General features: G+C 47.6%; 1 protein-coding gene across 1 annotated transcript; it reads left to right on the top strand.

The window, feature by feature from the left end:
- Nucleotides 1-17,085, top strand: CYTH4 (cytohesin 4). The gene is made up of 13 exons (XM_033058845.2): nt 1-120; nt 5,526-5,608; nt 7,923-8,017; nt 8,273-8,339; nt 10,594-10,712; nt 11,076-11,156; nt 11,806-11,918; nt 12,504-12,652; nt 13,635-13,746; nt 14,157-14,233; nt 14,591-14,662; nt 15,470-15,624; nt 15,954-17,085. The coding sequence occupies exons 1-13, from the start codon at nt 102-104 to the stop codon at nt 16,024-16,026; spliced, it is 1,215 nt and encodes a 404-aa protein (XP_032914736.1). The 5' UTR covers nt 1-101; the 3' UTR covers nt 16,027-17,085.
- Nucleotides 17,086-17,427: the final 342 nt, after the last annotated feature.

Genomic DNA, 17,427 nt, shown 5'->3' with positions numbered 1-17,427 from the left:
TGGTTGCTGGCTCCAAGTTGTTTCAGTTCTGTGAAGCATCTGAACAGGCCGAATACAAGGAGGAACACCACTTTTGTTGAAAATATATCGTACTCTTCAGGATGGACCTTTGTCCTGCTGGTAAGCCTCAACCATTGTGTGCCTGTTTTGGGGTGAGGGCTGTGCGCTCAGTTTGGTGGAGTACAGCAGACCCTGAGATCCCAGCAGCCAGAGGGGATGCTGCAGCTAGTGGCTGGAGGAATGACATGCTGGAAGATCCCAGGTGGTACAGTTAATTGCTTGCCAGTCTTCAGCATCAGGCATGGGTTTCGTTTTACTTGCTCTCCTTTCCCATCGGGAGAAATTGCCCTCCTGGTTTGAATGGCCTTTGTGCTGAGCGCGTTACTGCTCTGATTCCTTGGGCTGAGCTGGCACTGACTCCTTGGTGTCGGTGGTGTGTGTGACACCTGGGGTGAGCGCTCCTGGGCTTTGGCTGCTCTTCATGCAGCTCTGGCAAGCTCCTCCATGGTGTTTCCCAGCAGATCCCAGGAGCTGGTTTGCCTTTGCAGAGCCTCTGGTGCAGTTGGGTATCCCAGTGTAACACCCTGGCAAGGCTTTGGGTAGTGGGGCCATGTTAGAGGTGAACAACTCTATTAGGGTTCTAGAAACTCCAAGTGATCCACAGGTGGGCCTACCCAGCCCTCAGATAATCTCAGTGGGCAGATGTGGGTGAGGAGAAATAAACCACATCTGAGGAACTGAGAAGATCTTAGGTTTTATTTCCTGCTTCGCAGGTGGTGGATAAAGTGGTTGGGATTTAACAAGGAAAGGCACACCACCAGACTGAACATTTCCAGCTTCTGGCTGAGGAAGCTTTGAGTGTGTGTCTGTGCAAAGCCAGCAAAGAGGGAGAGCTGACTGGGAACAGGCTGAGCAAAGGAAGAAAAAGGATCACCTTGCAATGTCTCTTCTCATTCTGACTCTGTCCCCTCAGGCTTTTGTGTATAGGATATGGAGCAGAGAGTGAAAGCAAAGGGCAGTGCCCAGTTTCAACAACAGTTGTGCGCTTTTTAGCTCTGAGGTGTGTAGCCAAGGAAAAAAAGGCATGCTCAAACCACATACCAGCCTTGCTTGCCTGGGAAATTGGTGGTACCTGTAGGAGCTGAGTTCTTGCCAGCATCTGGCTGCTATTGAAAGTTGATGAAAATGTGTATCTTCTGATCACGCAGCCCTCACTCCCTGAGAGTAACTGTGGGCAAAGCTTCTGCAGGACAAACTGGGCAGGAGGAGGGATAACTCATATTTTGCTATTTATTTTGGGGTGTGCCTTCAACAGAAACTGGGGGTCTCCCAGCTGAAGGTCTGACACAGTCATTCACTCAAGTTATGTGTAACTGAGTTAATGATGTCTTGAAAGTTACACGTTCAAGCAAGTATACTTTCAAGAAAGTGTACGCGCTGCAATAGCACAATGAGATCCTCTTCAGGCACCATGGGGGTTTGCTCAGTTCTGGGTAGAGCAGAGCCTGGAGACAGGCAATGGAAAGATGTGCTGGCTCTGACTGATGTTTTTGCGCAATCCCATCCCGTCATTCCACAGCTGGGTGAGAAAATGGGTTTGTTTGATGCTGAACTCCCTTGGGAGCCGAGGCTGCCACCAGAAAAGGTTTTCCAGTGAGCTTTAGAGTACTGAATGCATTTGGAATTGCTCAGTTGTGGCATGATTGTCCTGAAGGTCAGAGGTGTGTGTATACCTTTTCTGGGGCCACTCCTGCCTAGAGATGTGATGGTCCTCTTAGGTACTCATCTGTTTGCAAGTAAGATTTGATGCCTGGGGGAGGCTGCTCTCCCTGCAGTGTGTGTCCTCTTCCAGCTCCCTTCAGAGCCCCCTCAGGACTGAGTGAGGCCACAGAGCTGGTGTGCCAAGCCCTTGAGCTGGATGTGTGAAACATGGCAGAGCAGGCTGGCACTGTGGTATCCTGTGCTGGGACGTGTGGGGTAAGAGCTGCAGTCCAAAGTCATGGGAAGCTCTCCTGAAGGATGGATGTAAGTTGTCATGTGAGATAAGGGGACCAGTACACAGCATAAATTCTTCTTCCCGGCTTTCCCCTCCTAGCTGAAATGTGCAAATTAAACCTGTTGGGATTTATGTTGAATTTCTTCTGACACAAGCTGGCAGAGAACTGTGGAGTGGCTGCAGGAGGAAGACGCACACGGCTGGAGGGAATTGAGGACTGGAAGGCTTTCTGTCATTTCCCTGCTACTAAACTGGTGCCTGGCTGTGGAGGTGGTGGTCTGTTCTGGAGATGACACAGCAGCCATATCAGAAAAGAAAAGGAATTTCAGGGGAAATTTTTCTACCAGAGAGCTTCCTTCAGGCAGAAGCTGCCCATCAGGCTGCTCTGCTTTTGTGGAGATGCCCAAACCCTTTAGCAGCAACACTCAAAGCCCTCCATTGCCTTGCAGATGAGCCTGATGAACCTTTGCTCTTGTACCATGGGCGTGTAACACACGGGTCTGCAGCAGTGGCACAAATACAATCACTCTTCATAACCTTCCCTGCTGCTTCTGCAGTTCATCCTTTCAGCTCTCCTGGGTGGTCACTTCCCACTTAACTCTGTGCTTCAAAAGCCATCTCCCTATTTCTATAATTTTCCATGGGACTGGAAGTCTTACGCCTGGGTGGTTCAGCACAGCCCTTTGCAATGGGAAGTGAAAGCAGCAAACACAGAACTCTCTGCTGGACACAGAAGGGCCTGGATGCTTGGGTAACTCTGCCCTCTGGATGGGGAGGCTGAAGGCATAAGCCACCACAACTGGAATTGAAGTCCGTGTCCTGTTTTGAGTGACAGCACTGAAAATACAATCCTGGTCAGTTTGTGGAAAACCAGCAGGTCTTTCTATCTGGCTCTGCCCTGAGAATGGGGAAGCAACCTCAGGAGCAGGTGTAATATCCACAAATGTGATGCTGAGGCACTTTCTTTTCTACATTTGCGCTCTAAAAATAAATTCCAGACAGCAGCCTAATGTCCTCTATGGAGAGGATACTAGCCATTTTTTGTGTGTCTGAACTGGAAAACTTCAGTGTTGGTTGGGCTGACAGCATCCTTCTGAAACCTGCGTGTGTTTTTGTGGTGTCTTCTTCATCAGGGTGAAATTTCCCCTTGTGCAAAGAACCCTGACCAGGGCTATGCTTCATCTGTGTGCTGACCTAGTCCTAGAGGGAAGTAGAACTGAGGTGGTACTGAGGACTTTGACAAGGCATGGACTTTTCTAAAGCAATCAAGGACTTAAACTGTATAGGAAACCTGACGACAACCCTCTCTGCAGCTCAGTCTAAATTGCCCTAAAAGTTTGATCCATCCATTTTTTCCAAACCGTGTCACCCTTTCCTACTTTTTTACCCTTTGATTCCTTCCCTTTCCCCATGACTCCTTTTTGTCTTCTGCCCTCCCCACACACACACAGTCCTTCCCACACTCTTCTCATTCTGACAAACTGGACAGGTGGGAGTTGGGGTTTTCAGATGTTCAGAAGGAAGGGGGACTGTGTTATTTACAGCCTTGTTGGGGTCGTGTGGGTGAAATGGTGTCCTCTGGGAGCCTCATGACTCTTTGAGATGCTTTAGGCTGCTTCAGCAGAACAACTGAAGCGAAGCAACAGCCACACCACAGAGTTTGCTGATGGGGTGGGGGAAGGCAAGATTCTCAGGGTTGTCCTCCTACAGTGCTTTTGTGGAAAGAAAGACAGGGCAAAAGGTCTTTGTTGTAATTTGTCAAGGAATCACCCCAGTGATTTCACAATTACAAGCCCTGACAGGAGTGAGAGAGATACAGCTGGAGAGACTGAGATGCCAGCCTGATCTCCTGCAGACACCACAACTGCAGGATGCATAAATTAAGCTGAAGAGCCTGGGCACTGCTCAGAGGCACAGGGCTGACATTCAAAGGGAAGTCAGCAACCCACCTAACAAATACCAGAGACATCGTATGTTTTTGGTTGGTTTTCTTTGTGGTTTCTTTTCATTTGTTTGTTTTTTTGTTTGCTAACCTTCCTGCCTGCTTTGGTTTTCCCCTCACCTACAGATTTGGCTGTCGCAAGCTTTTGGATGCTTTTTCCTTCCCTCTTGACTAGCTTCATCAGTCAAGCTTCTTGCTGCTCTTCACAAGGGCTGCTTGCAGGGCTGGGAGGGCATGTGGGTCCTTGTCCAGTGCTTTACTCCCACAGACTCAGCAGCCTCTCCCCAGGGAATGCAATGCTTGAAACCATCAGGAAGAGTGGCAGGAGAGAGGCTGCAGTCTGAGGAAAGTAACAGGAACATACTTAGCACATGGAAACCCAACCAGCCAGGAGGATGGGGGAAGCATTAGGGTTGGAGAAGGTGGGTCTTTCTGGGCTGTTGTTGCCATGACAGGAAAAAAGCATACTAAGATGATTGCCCATGTTGCTTTTCCTTTGTCTGTCGAGGCTGCTTCCTTCCCTTTTTTTCTTCCACTCATATTTATAGCAGTTGTTTTGCATGTGAGATCCACACTAAGAGAATTTCCAACGCAACTGGTGCTACTTCCCCTTTTTCTGGAAAGACAGGAGGCCCAGGGGGTTTTGTCCTATGGAACAGTGGAGCAGGGCATCCAGTGACTTGACCTGGCTTCCTGGGAAAGCTTTGTCTTGCAGTGTTTAGGTCTAGCAAGGACCCTGTCTGCAAGTTCACCAGTGACCTCCAGTGCTCTCAGCCTTCTGCAAGCTCTGCTTTTTTCCTGGGACCTCACCTTCTGCTTTGTCTTCTCTCTAGGGCTGCAGCCTTCTCATCCTGCTTGCTGAAGAGGCTATGCTTCACCTGGATTATATTTAGCAGCAACACTGTCACCCCAATTTTTTTAGGTCTTTTATGAATCATATTGTGGTTGCTTTGGCTTTGCAGCTATTTGTTTAAGTTCCTGTATATTACAAGGAAGCCTACTCATATTTCTGCATTTTCTGCTGTTCAAAGAACAACAGCTGCCTGAAGACATTAATTCTTCAGCAAGGCTTTCATCCCCCATATCCTGCCCTCCCGCTTGAAAAACTTCGATTTTCTCTCTTAAACATTCTTTCTGACTCTAGCTATGACAGATCAACTCATGAAGCCAAGTGGTTTTCTTGGGAGGTTTGGATGTAGATGAAGTATTTAGATTTTCATAGATTTTCAATACCTAAAGATGACTGGCATTAGAAGCAGCAGGGAGCATTTAGTGAGATCTCTTCACTGTGCTCAGGGAGAGCAGAATTGGCTGAATGGGCAGTGGGTGCAGAGTCAGCTGAGAGGGCTGTGCAGAGCCTCTGGCTCTGGAGGCGGGGTATGGTTTGCACACTCTGGACTGAGAACCATTTGCAAGGTAAAGGTGAAGTGCAGTGGTTGCAGCAGCAGGGAACACAGATGCTGAAACACAGAAATCAGAGTTGCTATGCCATGACCCTAGGAGAAGGTAATCCTGAGAGGCTGGGGAAGCTTTTTCCATGACGTCTTGGCCTCAGCAGAGTTCTCACAGGAATCCTTATTCTTTCAGAATCAGCTGGCTTGAGTGTGGCTGAAGAGGCTGAATTAGAGACCATCAAGAAGCACAAACAGGAGCTTTTGGATGACATTAAGGTAAGGATCACCCTGTCTCTTGAGCCTTCTCAAATCTGCCTTCACCAAGGATCATCTTTGCATAGCAGTCCAGGCCATGCAGAAGTGCTCTTGCACAGGAGACATCTTCTCTGCCATGATCCAACTGCGGTTTTAAACTTCAGGCGCCCTGGGCCTGTTTGTCACCAGGGTACATTCAACCTGTGGTACTCTCTGCTTCAGGAATCATCAGCTGCCATAATGGGATATTTGAAAAAGGCTGATCAGATTATGGGCAGTGATGAGCTGGGATTGCATATTTAGGATTAAAGAAATGTCTTCACTAAGTTGTACTGGCAGGCATCTGGCTCAGCATTTATGATTCTTTTTAATTGCTGATTACCTGCTAATGGCATATCAGTCCTAGTTACCTGTAGCATCCCCCTGTGTTTATCAAACTTTTGTTTGCTTTGTGGAGCTCTAACAAGTCCTCCATGAAGGATCTTCTCTTATCAAAGAGGTCTCATGGCAGGACCTTCCACCCAAGTTTCTGTGGCTGAACTTGCTTTTCTTCTAATGGCTCAATCATTTCTCCAGTGACTCCTAAAATGTCTGAAAGTAACAGATTCAAAATCAGTCACTAAGACTGCATCACAGTCCTGCATGGTGCTGTGCCCTTTCTATTCTCTTCTGCCTCCACCATGAAATGTGGTTTCCCATTTGAGAGAGCTTATAGCACTGAATCATTGGACTTGGACTGAATTTTCCACAACATGAAGCTGTCCAGATGCCTAGGGAATAGCTGCAATATTTCCTGGCATGGAGTGAAGGATTAAGCCAAACTACATATTACTTCTTAGGCTTGCAGACCTCCTCTCTCTGCTGCAAACCAGAATGGTCTCTTGTTCCCCCTTGCAGAACAGATTATGAATGTATGTGCCTGGGATTTGTTTGTGTGTGGTTTGTCTCTCTTCAGTTTTCAGAACAGACAATGGGCATGGTAAGAGCAGGATATTTGAACAGGAATACTACATGTTTTTGCCTACTATGGACAGAGAAAGGTTGCTAGACTGCACAAACCCATGCTTTAAAACCCAAAAACATTAAGCATTGAGGTATGCAATGTCCAGTAGAGCAGAGTGAGTTTAGGTGAGAACGGTGCCATAGAACAAGAGATGTTTTCCCCAGGGGATTTTTTTCAGAAGGTATCCATCAGAATGTATCTACCCTTAAACACAAAGACTTGGGGGTACGTCTGGGGGAAGGGGGAGGGAGGAGAAAAGAGGATGGGTATTGGTTTGCCAATAACACTGCCAAAAGACAGCAGTGAATAAAGTAACAAAAATTGATAATCATTTGAAAGTCATGAGCTGCAATCATGGCTGTGTTACATTTGTGCAACACCTAGAACTACACTAGGAACACTTACAGCTCTGAGGATCAATGAAGCAAAATGAAGGTGGCCAGAGCAAAAATGAAACCCAGAAATTCTTTCAAATTATGAGATATTGCAGAAATTCAGTTTTTCTATCTGATTATGTGCTCCATCCACATCCTTATTCCTTGATGAGAAAGGACCTGTCATAAAATAACCTGTTCTGGTTGGTATGAGGAAGAATTTGGGTGATTCCTGGAAGAGAACTGTGATCCACTTTGGCTTTGAGTTGGAACATAACTGCAGGATGGAGGCAGGGAGATATAGACGCCTTAATTTCCATGGTAACACAGAATATCCAACCAAGGCAGCCATGGTCTGTCATGGGCCTAAAGGAAAGTGAATTCCACAGCTGATTTTTTAGAATCTGGCAGTAATTACTTTACCTTTACTTCTCCTCTATTTTTTCTCCACCTGAACAGAGTTATCTGCTCAATGGTATTTAAAGGTACATTAAAAATTCTGTGTTTCACAATACAGCCACCTCAGGTTCATATTGATCTCACAGTTACCAGTTCCACTTCTCCTTTCCTGGATGTGTAGCAGGGCTATGCAAAATAAAAACTCAAAAAGAATGGGCACAATGGAAGGATTATTGCATCTGACATTGGAACTGAAATCAACAGTGGGGTGAGTTCTTTGACACTCGCCACACTGATTAAGTTTGATTTTTCCAGTCTTGATTGGCAATAGGCATGAGAACATCCTTCTGTCTCTCTTTCCAGTTGTTTTCATCTGGAATCCAGCAGGGTCATTCCAGAGCAGTGCCCATTTCCTAGGCATCCTTGGCTGGTCATGAGCACCTGGCCTGTCCTTTTCCTATGACTGAGGGGAGAAGCAAGGCATGCTCTTATTCTTCCTTACAGTGTGTCTGCTGATTTTCCCTCCATTGCTGTCATCTTCCTGGCATTTCTTTTGCAGAGGCTGAAGGAGGAGATTGCTGAGGTGGTTGCAGAGATTGAGCGTTTCCAAGAGGAGAAGCAGGAGGCAGATAGTAATCCTGGAGAGCTGACTAGGCAAGTGGAATGAGTATTCCTTTGTTTACAAAGTCTCTCTTTTTAAGTTGGGAAAACAAAAACACTGATGGGATTCGGTTCACAACAAGGGCGGGGAAATGGGCAGGGAAATGAGGCCCTTCTATCCTTTTAGATTTCTCATTATTCCTGGATAGTCAGGCACCTGTCCCTGAGATATCTCACCTTGTGAGTGAAATGACCTGATCCTTTATCCTTTATTCTTTATTGTATTTTCCTTGTTTTTTGTGTTGGCAGCAAGCTGTCACAGAGGGATAAAATTCTGTCCCAGGGCCGGAAGAAATTCAACATGGATCCTGAAAAGGTAGGATTTGTTCGTGTCATCTCTGAGGATAAAGCTGGGAGGAAGAGCCTGTGCTGGCTGCTGTTCCAGTTGCAGCCATTGATGTGGAAGGAGCTATATCAGGGGACTGTGGGGATGGGTTCCTACATCACTAAGAGCCCTGTTGGGAGCAGCCTCCACCCTGCCCCTGAGGTCTTCTGATATGATCAAGCTGTGTTGTGCACCCCCACCATCATGGGCTTAGAGGCCATGCCATACAATTCAATCCAAACCTAAGAGAAGTAAAGGGAGGGTGATTTAACACTGTCAGCATGCCATGAGAGGCAAATTTTCTTCAGCACAGCCCTTCTTGACTGTGAGAGGCTAGGAGCTCACTGTAATGCGATAGAGGAGGATGAACTAAGAAAAAGGTGAAGTTTTGAGAGTGTGTCAGGTTCCTTGGGTCATTGAGCACAGGACAGAATGCCTCTGTCATTTTGGCAACACTTTGGGTTGAATTGTGGAGTAAAGATAGCTTTTTCACTTTCTGGGGCTCTGACCAGTGGTGTCAAGACTCCATAGCTTTCAGTCCTCTACAGAAAGTTCTAAAACCATCATGATTAAATAGCGAAGATGTGAGAAAGATATCTCTTCCTTCCTCCTCACTGGTGGAGCTCTTCAAGGAAAACCACAAGCTGTGATCAAACGATAGCTGATCATCAGCTCACCAGCACAGCTGACACCTCGGGTGGCTGTTGCTGTGTGTGACAGCTTTTCATGCCTTCTCTGTGCCCTGCTGAGAGTGTCAAGATGCCTTCCCCAATGTCCACACCCCAGCTGGAGTGCTTGCCAGTCCCCTGGACATCCCTCTGCCAGTGGGAGCTGTGTCAGAGCAGTGATATCATACAGCCTGTGTGAGAGTTGGTTTTATTTTGCCTTTCTGTCTGACCTTGGTTTGAAGCCCCTGAGGCATCTCTCTCTGCTGTACTGTGCAGGAATACCCAAACTAATTCTAACCCCAAACCAGCTTAGGTTTATGAAGTTCAATGCCAATCAGACTGGTCAAAATGTTATATACTGTGTGCCTGTATGATGCAAATCCCTGATTATTGCCTCCCTCTGCACGCCATAGAGTGGGAGGTGCTGCAATGCAAGGAATTTTCTTTGCCCCTCCTTTCTAAGGTTACACTCCATCCATGCAATGCTGACACTTATAAATGAGTTCCTATCTCCAAGATCCCATGGAAAGTTCCTGGGGCTAGAGAAGGTAAGCGTTAGGAATCTGGCTGATAAAAACCTTTGAGGAGAAGCATTTTATTTTGGAAAATGGGGCCCCATTATCACTGCAATGCTTTTCAAAATTAAATTGATATTACTGAAAATCCATCTGGGGAAAAAGAAAGAAAAATAGAGTGGAAAAAACCCTCACAAAATTTTGATTTCTTCTTTTAAAACTGCTTTTTCTTTGGGGCATTTTAAAAAGAGTTTCATATATATTGCAAGAGAAAGTGAAATGATTCTATTGAAGCAGAACATTTTGATGGATCTAAAACAATTTTCATTCCTTTATTGTATATTGCAAGGAGAATTGCAGTGTGGTCTGGAGAACTGCAGAATTGTTAGATATTGTCAAGAATCTTTTGAAAAAAAGCCTCAGCTTTTTCTCTGGCTTTAAAAATCGTGAAATTCTCTATAAAATAGGGTATTGACTCTTCTCACAACCCAACTCAATTTCTATATTTCTTAAAAAGCATATTCCATCCTTAAAGTCTAGGAGGGATGGAGCTGAAAAGATTGCAGACTTCTCCATTCTGTGGCATGGAAGAAAAATCTAGGAAAAAATTGTTTCAAGTTGTCTCAAGCCCATATTTTTGTCTGAGTACATTTTTTTTATTATGCCTTCTTTTAAACAAATAATTTTTCTTGTAAGTTAATTTAGGGAAAAATAAGACATTTAGGAGCAGAACACTAAGACATTTTGGTTGAAAATATTAAAATTTATTATTTTGACTTTTCCATTTTCGACTTTAAATCTACACTGCCCTATTTCGTTTGCTTGAGTTTCCATGCCAGTGAAACATTTAGCCAAATCTAGGGACAAAATGACAGTCTAGGGACTGACAACCCAAGAGGGATTGAATGAAGATGAGAACATGGCTGTGGTCTCCCATGAAGGGGCTGGGGAGAGGAGGAGCAAGTCTATCAAAGCTGAGGAAGGCTGATATCAGTGTTGGGATCCTGCTTTCTCATTAGACCACGGAGGTGTTTTACTTCCCTGTCTTGCTTCTCCTCCCAGGGGATCCAGTACCTGATCGAGCACCAGGTATTGTCCTCAGACCTGCAGGAGATTGCCAGATTCCTCCACAAGGGTGAAGGCCTGAACAAGACAGCCATTGGGGACTACCTGGGTGGGAGGTGAGCAGCCCAGGATGAGGAGACCCCGTGGAGGCCCTGTCCTGCCTGGCCCCTCATTTTGGATGACTTGTGGCTGACCTCATCCAGGTGCCAAGACTGAACATATCTCCAGCCACAGTGGGCTGGGTGGGCAGGACACCCTGGGAGGGTCTTTGGAGTGTGACTAAGGCTGGCTGTATGGAGTGCCTTTTCTCCTCCCTGTAATGGGATCAGTCATCCCAGACTGGAGTGTGCGCCTTGGCTTCTTCTTGGTCGGAGGGGGAGTGACACTGGGATGGAGCCGGGTGCGTGCTGTCACACCAAGGACATCCAGGCTGAGCAGGGTCAAAGCTCTCCTGACCTTTTCCCTCTATCCCCTCGCAGGGACCCCACAAACATTCAGATCCTCCAGGCCTTTGTGGCATGTCACCAGTTTGCCAACCTCAACCTGGTGCAGGCGCTGAGGTGAGTGCCAGGTGTGGGGGACAGTGCTGGAACCCGCTCAGCCCCTGGGTCTTACACCCAGGAAGGTCAGGGAGCCCTCTGGGGCTGAAATGGGAGCTCCCCAAGGCCCTGCTGTGGGTGTTGGCTCCAGGGCTTTACTCTGTGAGGTGCCAACGATTTCTCAGGGGGGTGGGAAACACTTTTATGGCCCCTTGATTGGATTGCCCACGTTCAGAGAAGTGGGTCACTGTGGCTTCAGTGTCTGGAGGGATGAAAAAAGTTCTTTTTGGCAGCAGGAAACGTCTGTCCTCAGTGCCCATTACGTCAATAACAAAGTGACTCTGTCTTAGGGAACCTTGCTGTATTACAGGCTGCCTCCTGGCAGGACTCTCTCTCCTGAGGTCTCTGCTGCCCTGCAGGGCTCTCATTAGGGAAGCAGAACTGTGATTTCTGGGAGGCTTAGTTCTCCTTCCTGCATTGAGAGTGTTTGAGGCTGATGTATCCAGGCCATTTCTAGAGAGGAGCAGAGCTCCTTCTCCACGCCCTGTGTTGTCTCCCCAGTGTGATGGGATGCCTGCTCTTATCTTGATGGTGTGGCGTGTGTTGAGGGGAGGCATCCATGTGCCTTGGACCCAACCTGACTGATGCTGTGTCATTCTGCTCCTGGCAGGCAGTTCCTCTGGAGCTTCCGGCTGCCTGGGGAGGCGCAGAAGATTGACCGGATGATGGAGGCCTTTGCCAACTGGTACTGCAAGTGCAACCCAGGAGTGTTCCAGTCCACAGGTGGTTATGGGGGAGGGCCTGGAAAGCTGAGCTCTGCTGTGTGTTAGGGAGAGGAGCCTTCCTTCTCCATTCACAAAGCACAGGCAGCATCACTTGGAAGTGTGTTTCCCCCTAAGCTAAAGGAGGCAGCCCTGTTCCTTGGAGCTTTTCAATAAACTGAGCATCTTCAGTCCTCCTTTTGCTACTGTGCTCCAGGCCCTCCTGATGGGCAGCAGAAGGGCTCCCAGCCTCACATGAGGTAGGACTTCCTCACAGCACCTCAGAGTACCTCATCACAGTATCCCTCTGTCACAGGGATAGATAGCACTGACAGATGTAGGTCTGCAGAGACTTTCCTGCTGGCAGAGCCATTATTACACTGCATCTGCCCAACTTGCCCCATTATTCTGAGGGCATGGAATCACCTCCATCATAGGAAATCAACTGCATCCCTCTTTCTCCTAGCAGAGGGAACATCTCCCTTCTTCTCCTACAAATGAGAGGAGGATTCTTCTTCAGTGACTAGAAGCCAAGCCACCTGTGGTGTGGATTGATCTGCCCTCTAAGACAAGTGCCACCCATGCTGATTTTCTTTCTCATTACTAGATACCTGCTATGTACTCTCCTTCTCTATCATCATGCTTAACACCAGCCTGCACAACCCCAATGTGAAAGACAAGCCCCACTTTGAAAGGTTTGTGTCCATCAACAGAGGCATTGACAATGGAGGGGACCTGCCAGAAGAGCTTTTAAAGGTAAGAATTCCTATTTTCTCATCCCCTGAAGTCCGCTTAAAAGGTGCAGAGACAAGGGAGCATCCATTAGCAAAACTGCAGCTGGCATTTTCCCAAAGGCTCAGCAGGCGTGGGACCTGGCCTGTATGTAAGGTACAGGTGGGCAGCCTGCCTATATGTGTCTGCTTCTACCCAGGCAGCCTGTGCAGAATAACTTCTGTCTCACGTCAAAGGGACTGCCTACATCCCACACCTGGGGTTTGCTGAGCAGCATTCCCTCAGGGTAGAGGCTTTAGATCTTTCTCCAGAGTGTCATTTCTTTCAGGCAATTTGAGGAAAGTTGCAGGAGCCTGCAGTCTCTTTATTTTTTCCCCTTGGCTTGGGATTTGTGTAATAAATGATGGCAAATACAATGATGTGAACAACATTTCAGTATCCTTTGAAAGCCAGTAACCTGCCTTCCTGTCACTCTGCTGTTAAGGATGTCACCCTTTGTGCCCCTCAGTGTCAAAGCTTTGGCTCAGTGACATGTGCCTCCTTGTGGCCATGTAGCTCTACGTGCTGGTCTCCACATTCCACTTCCCGGCAGTGTTTGGCAGCACCAACCTAGTGTTTAAATGGGGCTGCATCTCTGCCATGCTGAGTCCCATCCTAGTGCCTTAATAGTACCCACAGCAGCACTTGTGACATGCTGGGTTTGGTCATTGCAGCCTGTCTTGCTGTGGGGGCATCATTTTATGGCTGTAATTTTTCAAGCTGAGACTGTTTTTATGACACAAGATGCAGAAAAGATCTGGTGTTCCCCCTGGAGACCCTGTAAGCTGCAGACTGTTTTACTACCAGTGCTCATCATGTGTGCTCCTGCCCTTCACCCAGCTTCCCTTGTAAAAGCAGAGTGATGGACCAGATGGACCTAGGATAGTTGTGTACAAGCTTTGTCAGAAATCAATCTTTCTTCCCCCTCTCTCTCTCCCTCCCCTTCTCCACCAATGCTCTGGGGCAGAATCTGTTTGAGAGCATAAAGAACGAGCCCTTCTCTATACCAGAGGACGATGGCAATGACCTCACCCACACTTTCTTCAACCCTAACCGTGAAGGCTGGCTGCTGAAACTAGGTAAGGGGGAGGACTCCCCTAGCTCCTCTGACCTCCCCGTTTGCATGCCTCCCACCCCAAATCTCCTCGGGAACCTACCATCATCTCCGCTGTCCTTCGCTCCCGTCTGCTGCCGTGGGCTGAGGCTGACACCTGCTGTTGAAACCAGCTGCCTGCTCCCTCTTCCTGGCTTCTGCAGGCTTTGTCTGCTCAAAAAGGGACTCAAAAACATATCCCTCCCCATTCCCAAACCCATCAGAGCAAGACTGGCTCCGTGTTTGAGTGTCTATTACTGTGGGATTACCATGGTGTCTCCTTGGGGCTCACCTGCACGGAGAGCTGGGAGGGTGTGACTGTGTGTACATGTCTGGAGCTTGGGGGAAGAACAGAAAAATGTGTGACTAATGGCTTCTGAACTTTGCTGCCTTTAGGAGGACGTGTGAAAACCTGGAAACGCCGTTGGTTCATTCTGACTGATAACTGCCTGTATTACTTTGAATATACCACGGTAAAGGCTTAACTCATGTTTGGGAAACTGTCCTGGGTGGTCATGAGCCTCTGAGGGGCCAGGGAGGAGCAGAGGGTAGGGGGCAAGTCTCCCCCTTTTAGCCTGCGTGCCCAGACTCGTCTCACACCTTCACTCTCTCCTGTGCTGTTTCCTCACCTCCTGTCTGGAGGAGGGTAGAGGCTGGACACTGCAGCTGTGGTTTTCTCCCTATTGTCTCAATGGAAGGGGTTTCCTGCGGCATTACTCTGCCCTTGTCACCTCCACAAAGGCCCACACAGGGGAAATCAGAGAGGTTCTAAACAGTGACAAAGATCTGGGGAGCGTGTTGGTTGTTAATTTATGTTTCCTTGCCTCCAGGACAAAGAGCCTCTGGGCATTATCCCCTTGGAGAATCTATCAGTCCGGAAGGTGGATGATCCCAAAAAGCCAGTAAGTGTCCATTGGTTGGCACTCTGCCAACACAGGCTATTAGATGGTTGGAAGGAAGAAAAGATACACACAGATTGCTCCCACCAAAATTGCTCCTACTGTACTTGCTTCTCAGAGGGAAGGTGCCATTGCAAACTGCCTTGGGCCCCCATCTAAACATGGCTGTGTTTTCAATTTACATTTTTGGTGTGAGTAGAGAGCTGTCCTTTGGCTGACTGTATTGTATGTTCTCACATGTGTGTGTAGGGGCAGAAATGAATGCACACAGCTAACTTCCTACTTGTTTTGCACCAAGAGATGTGGGTTTAATTTCTCTCCACAGGAATCTCCATAATAAGTTACAGCACATGTAGACTAAACATTACTGTTGGTGTTAGGGAACTTGCCCAGGAAGTGACACATTTCTTCTGTGTGTCTTTTGTGCATACCCACTCTTCGATGTGTCATGGCTCCGGGAAAAGTGCCTTCTATCTGTGTGGTGGCAGGCAGAAAAGAGGATGTTGCATTTTCTTAAAAGGGGGAGGGATTTGCATGAGTGGAGAGGAGTGACAGATTCTAGAAGGTGTGTTTTGATAAGTGTTAATGCTCCATCTCTCCAGTCCTTCATAGGAGGGGTGTATTTGCCTAAAAAGGAAGGCCATCTAACTCATAGGGAAATTTTTGGGGTGGGGAAATATAGGGTCTGTTGCATTTCATAGGCTCCTCCCCATTGGAAGCTCTCTGAGCCTGTTATTCATGGTTGAAGGCAGCAGTCTTCTTGGTCCCCCTGTCTTATCCTACTGCTCCATTTTGTTTCCTTTCTGACAGAACTGCTTTGAACTCTTCAATCCCAACTGCAAAGGGCAGAAGATCAAAGCCTGCAAAACAGATGGGGATGGGAAGGTGGTTGAAGGCAAGCATCAGTCCTACAAGATCTCAGCAGCCACTCCAGCAGAGCGGGATGAGTGGATTGAGGCAATACGGTGAGGAGAACTTGAGGCTTGTGTTGCCTTTTTTCAGCCCCAGGGACAAATGGTCACAAAGTTTATTTGGCTGTCTTTCATCAGAGCTTGAAAAGGGGGGTGGAAAGAAATGTTTGTAGTCTACCAACTGTGGTACCCCTTGACTTCAAAGACTTTCAAGGTCCCTTGTGGAGAGTCTCTAGCCACAGCTAAATTCTCTGCTGTGAGTCTGCAGATCTCCAGTCCTACATTTTGATAAGTGGTGTCCCTGTGCAAGTTCAGTTAGGTTATCTGTGCTGTTCTCCATTAATAAATCTCTTACTTTTGCTCCAATTTCCTTTCATTTCTAGGACCAGCATCACACAGGATCCTTTCTATGATCTGGTCTCTGCCCGTAAGAAAAAGATTGCCAGCAAAAACTGAACCATGACCTGGTCACCGGCATCAGAAAGGTGTAGGTTATTGGACAGCTTCCCTTTCACACTGGGCTCTTCCAGTGAAGAAATTTGGGAGCTTTGGTTCCCTCTGCCTCCCACTTGGCAGGCAGATGACTGACGGGACAGCTTTCCCTCTTTGCTTCTTCCCCTTCCAAACTGAAGGCAGAGGCACAGGGTGTAATCCTCTGAGGACTGTCCAAACTGTGGGTGTGGGGTTGCCCATGTCCAAACACAAAGGCTCAACAGCAACTGGGCTTTGGGTTCTCCTATGCAGCCCCAGACACGTGGGATGGGATCTGAGAGGAGACAGGAATGTCTGCACAGTGTCTCCAGCCCCTCCTGCTGTCACTCCAGGCCGGGGTGTTTTTCTGTGAGGGACCATTAGATTCTCTTGGAGCAGCTGAGCACAATCAGCTGCAGAGCAGAAAGGCCCCAGTGGTTTCTCTTCCATCAACAGATGTGTAGTGGTTGTGGGGTGGAGGCCACCAATATTTATAAACTCACTGTGAAACCAGAGGTCAAGGTAAGATAAAAAGCCCTCAGTTCAGAAGAAAACCCTCTCTCCCCCTTCCTAAAGCCTGTAGTGAGGGCTCTAATCCTGGGAAGCCCCCACTCTGTAACTGAGTCAGAGATTTAAGAAGTTAAAGATATTGGATCCCTATTCAACTTAAGGGCTAACTGAGCATAGAGATGCTGTGGGACCAGGAAAGCAGCTCTGGGTGGTTTGTCTCTCTTTTTGAGACTCATGGACCACCACAGATTTCCTTAGGGAAGAAATCCAAACCCTATCTCTGTTTCTGGCTGGTGGCTCCCCAACAAAGGTTGGTTCCCTGAGCAACTCAGAAGCCTGGGTATTGTTTCTGAAAGTTCTGAAAGTTTTGCAGTCAGATGGCATGAAAAAATGAAGGTACATACATCTCCCACCAGCATACACACACACACACACACACACACAGAGGCATTCAATCCCATCTTCATACAATAGTATAATCTGAAGTCTGGGGGTTTTTGTCTCCCGTGTAAAGAGAGAAATAAAAGTGTTTAAAACAAGCCCCAAACTCAGGGTATTGTGATCATTTTCATGATAAAGTCAGAGGATGTGAGATAAGAGTATCGTGTTCCTGTGCCCGGCAGAGCAGCCTGAGCGCCGCTGCAGTCTCTGGGCCTTTTCCTTCCTGCAGAGGGCTGTATCTACCAGGAAATCTGCAGCAGGGCCAGCACAGCCCCATTATTCATTCCAGCTCTTTTTGCCCAAGCCACAGGAATGTTGAATTAATTTCAAGAGGCAGGGAGCGTATCTCGGAGTTGAAGCACGCGCTCACCCTGGAGAAGGAACGTGAAGGTTTTCTTCTGCTCATGCCTGCAAATGTCTCCTGCGCTGAATCTC

This window comes from Catharus ustulatus, chromosome 4 (genome assembly GCF_009819885.2).
Source record: "Catharus ustulatus isolate bCatUst1 chromosome 4, bCatUst1.pri.v2, whole genome shotgun sequence".
Lineage (NCBI taxonomy): Eukaryota > Metazoa > Chordata > Aves > Passeriformes > Turdidae > Catharus > Catharus ustulatus.
The sequence above is the reverse complement of the archived record's forward strand: the minus strand, read 5'-3'. Positions and strand labels throughout refer to the sequence as shown.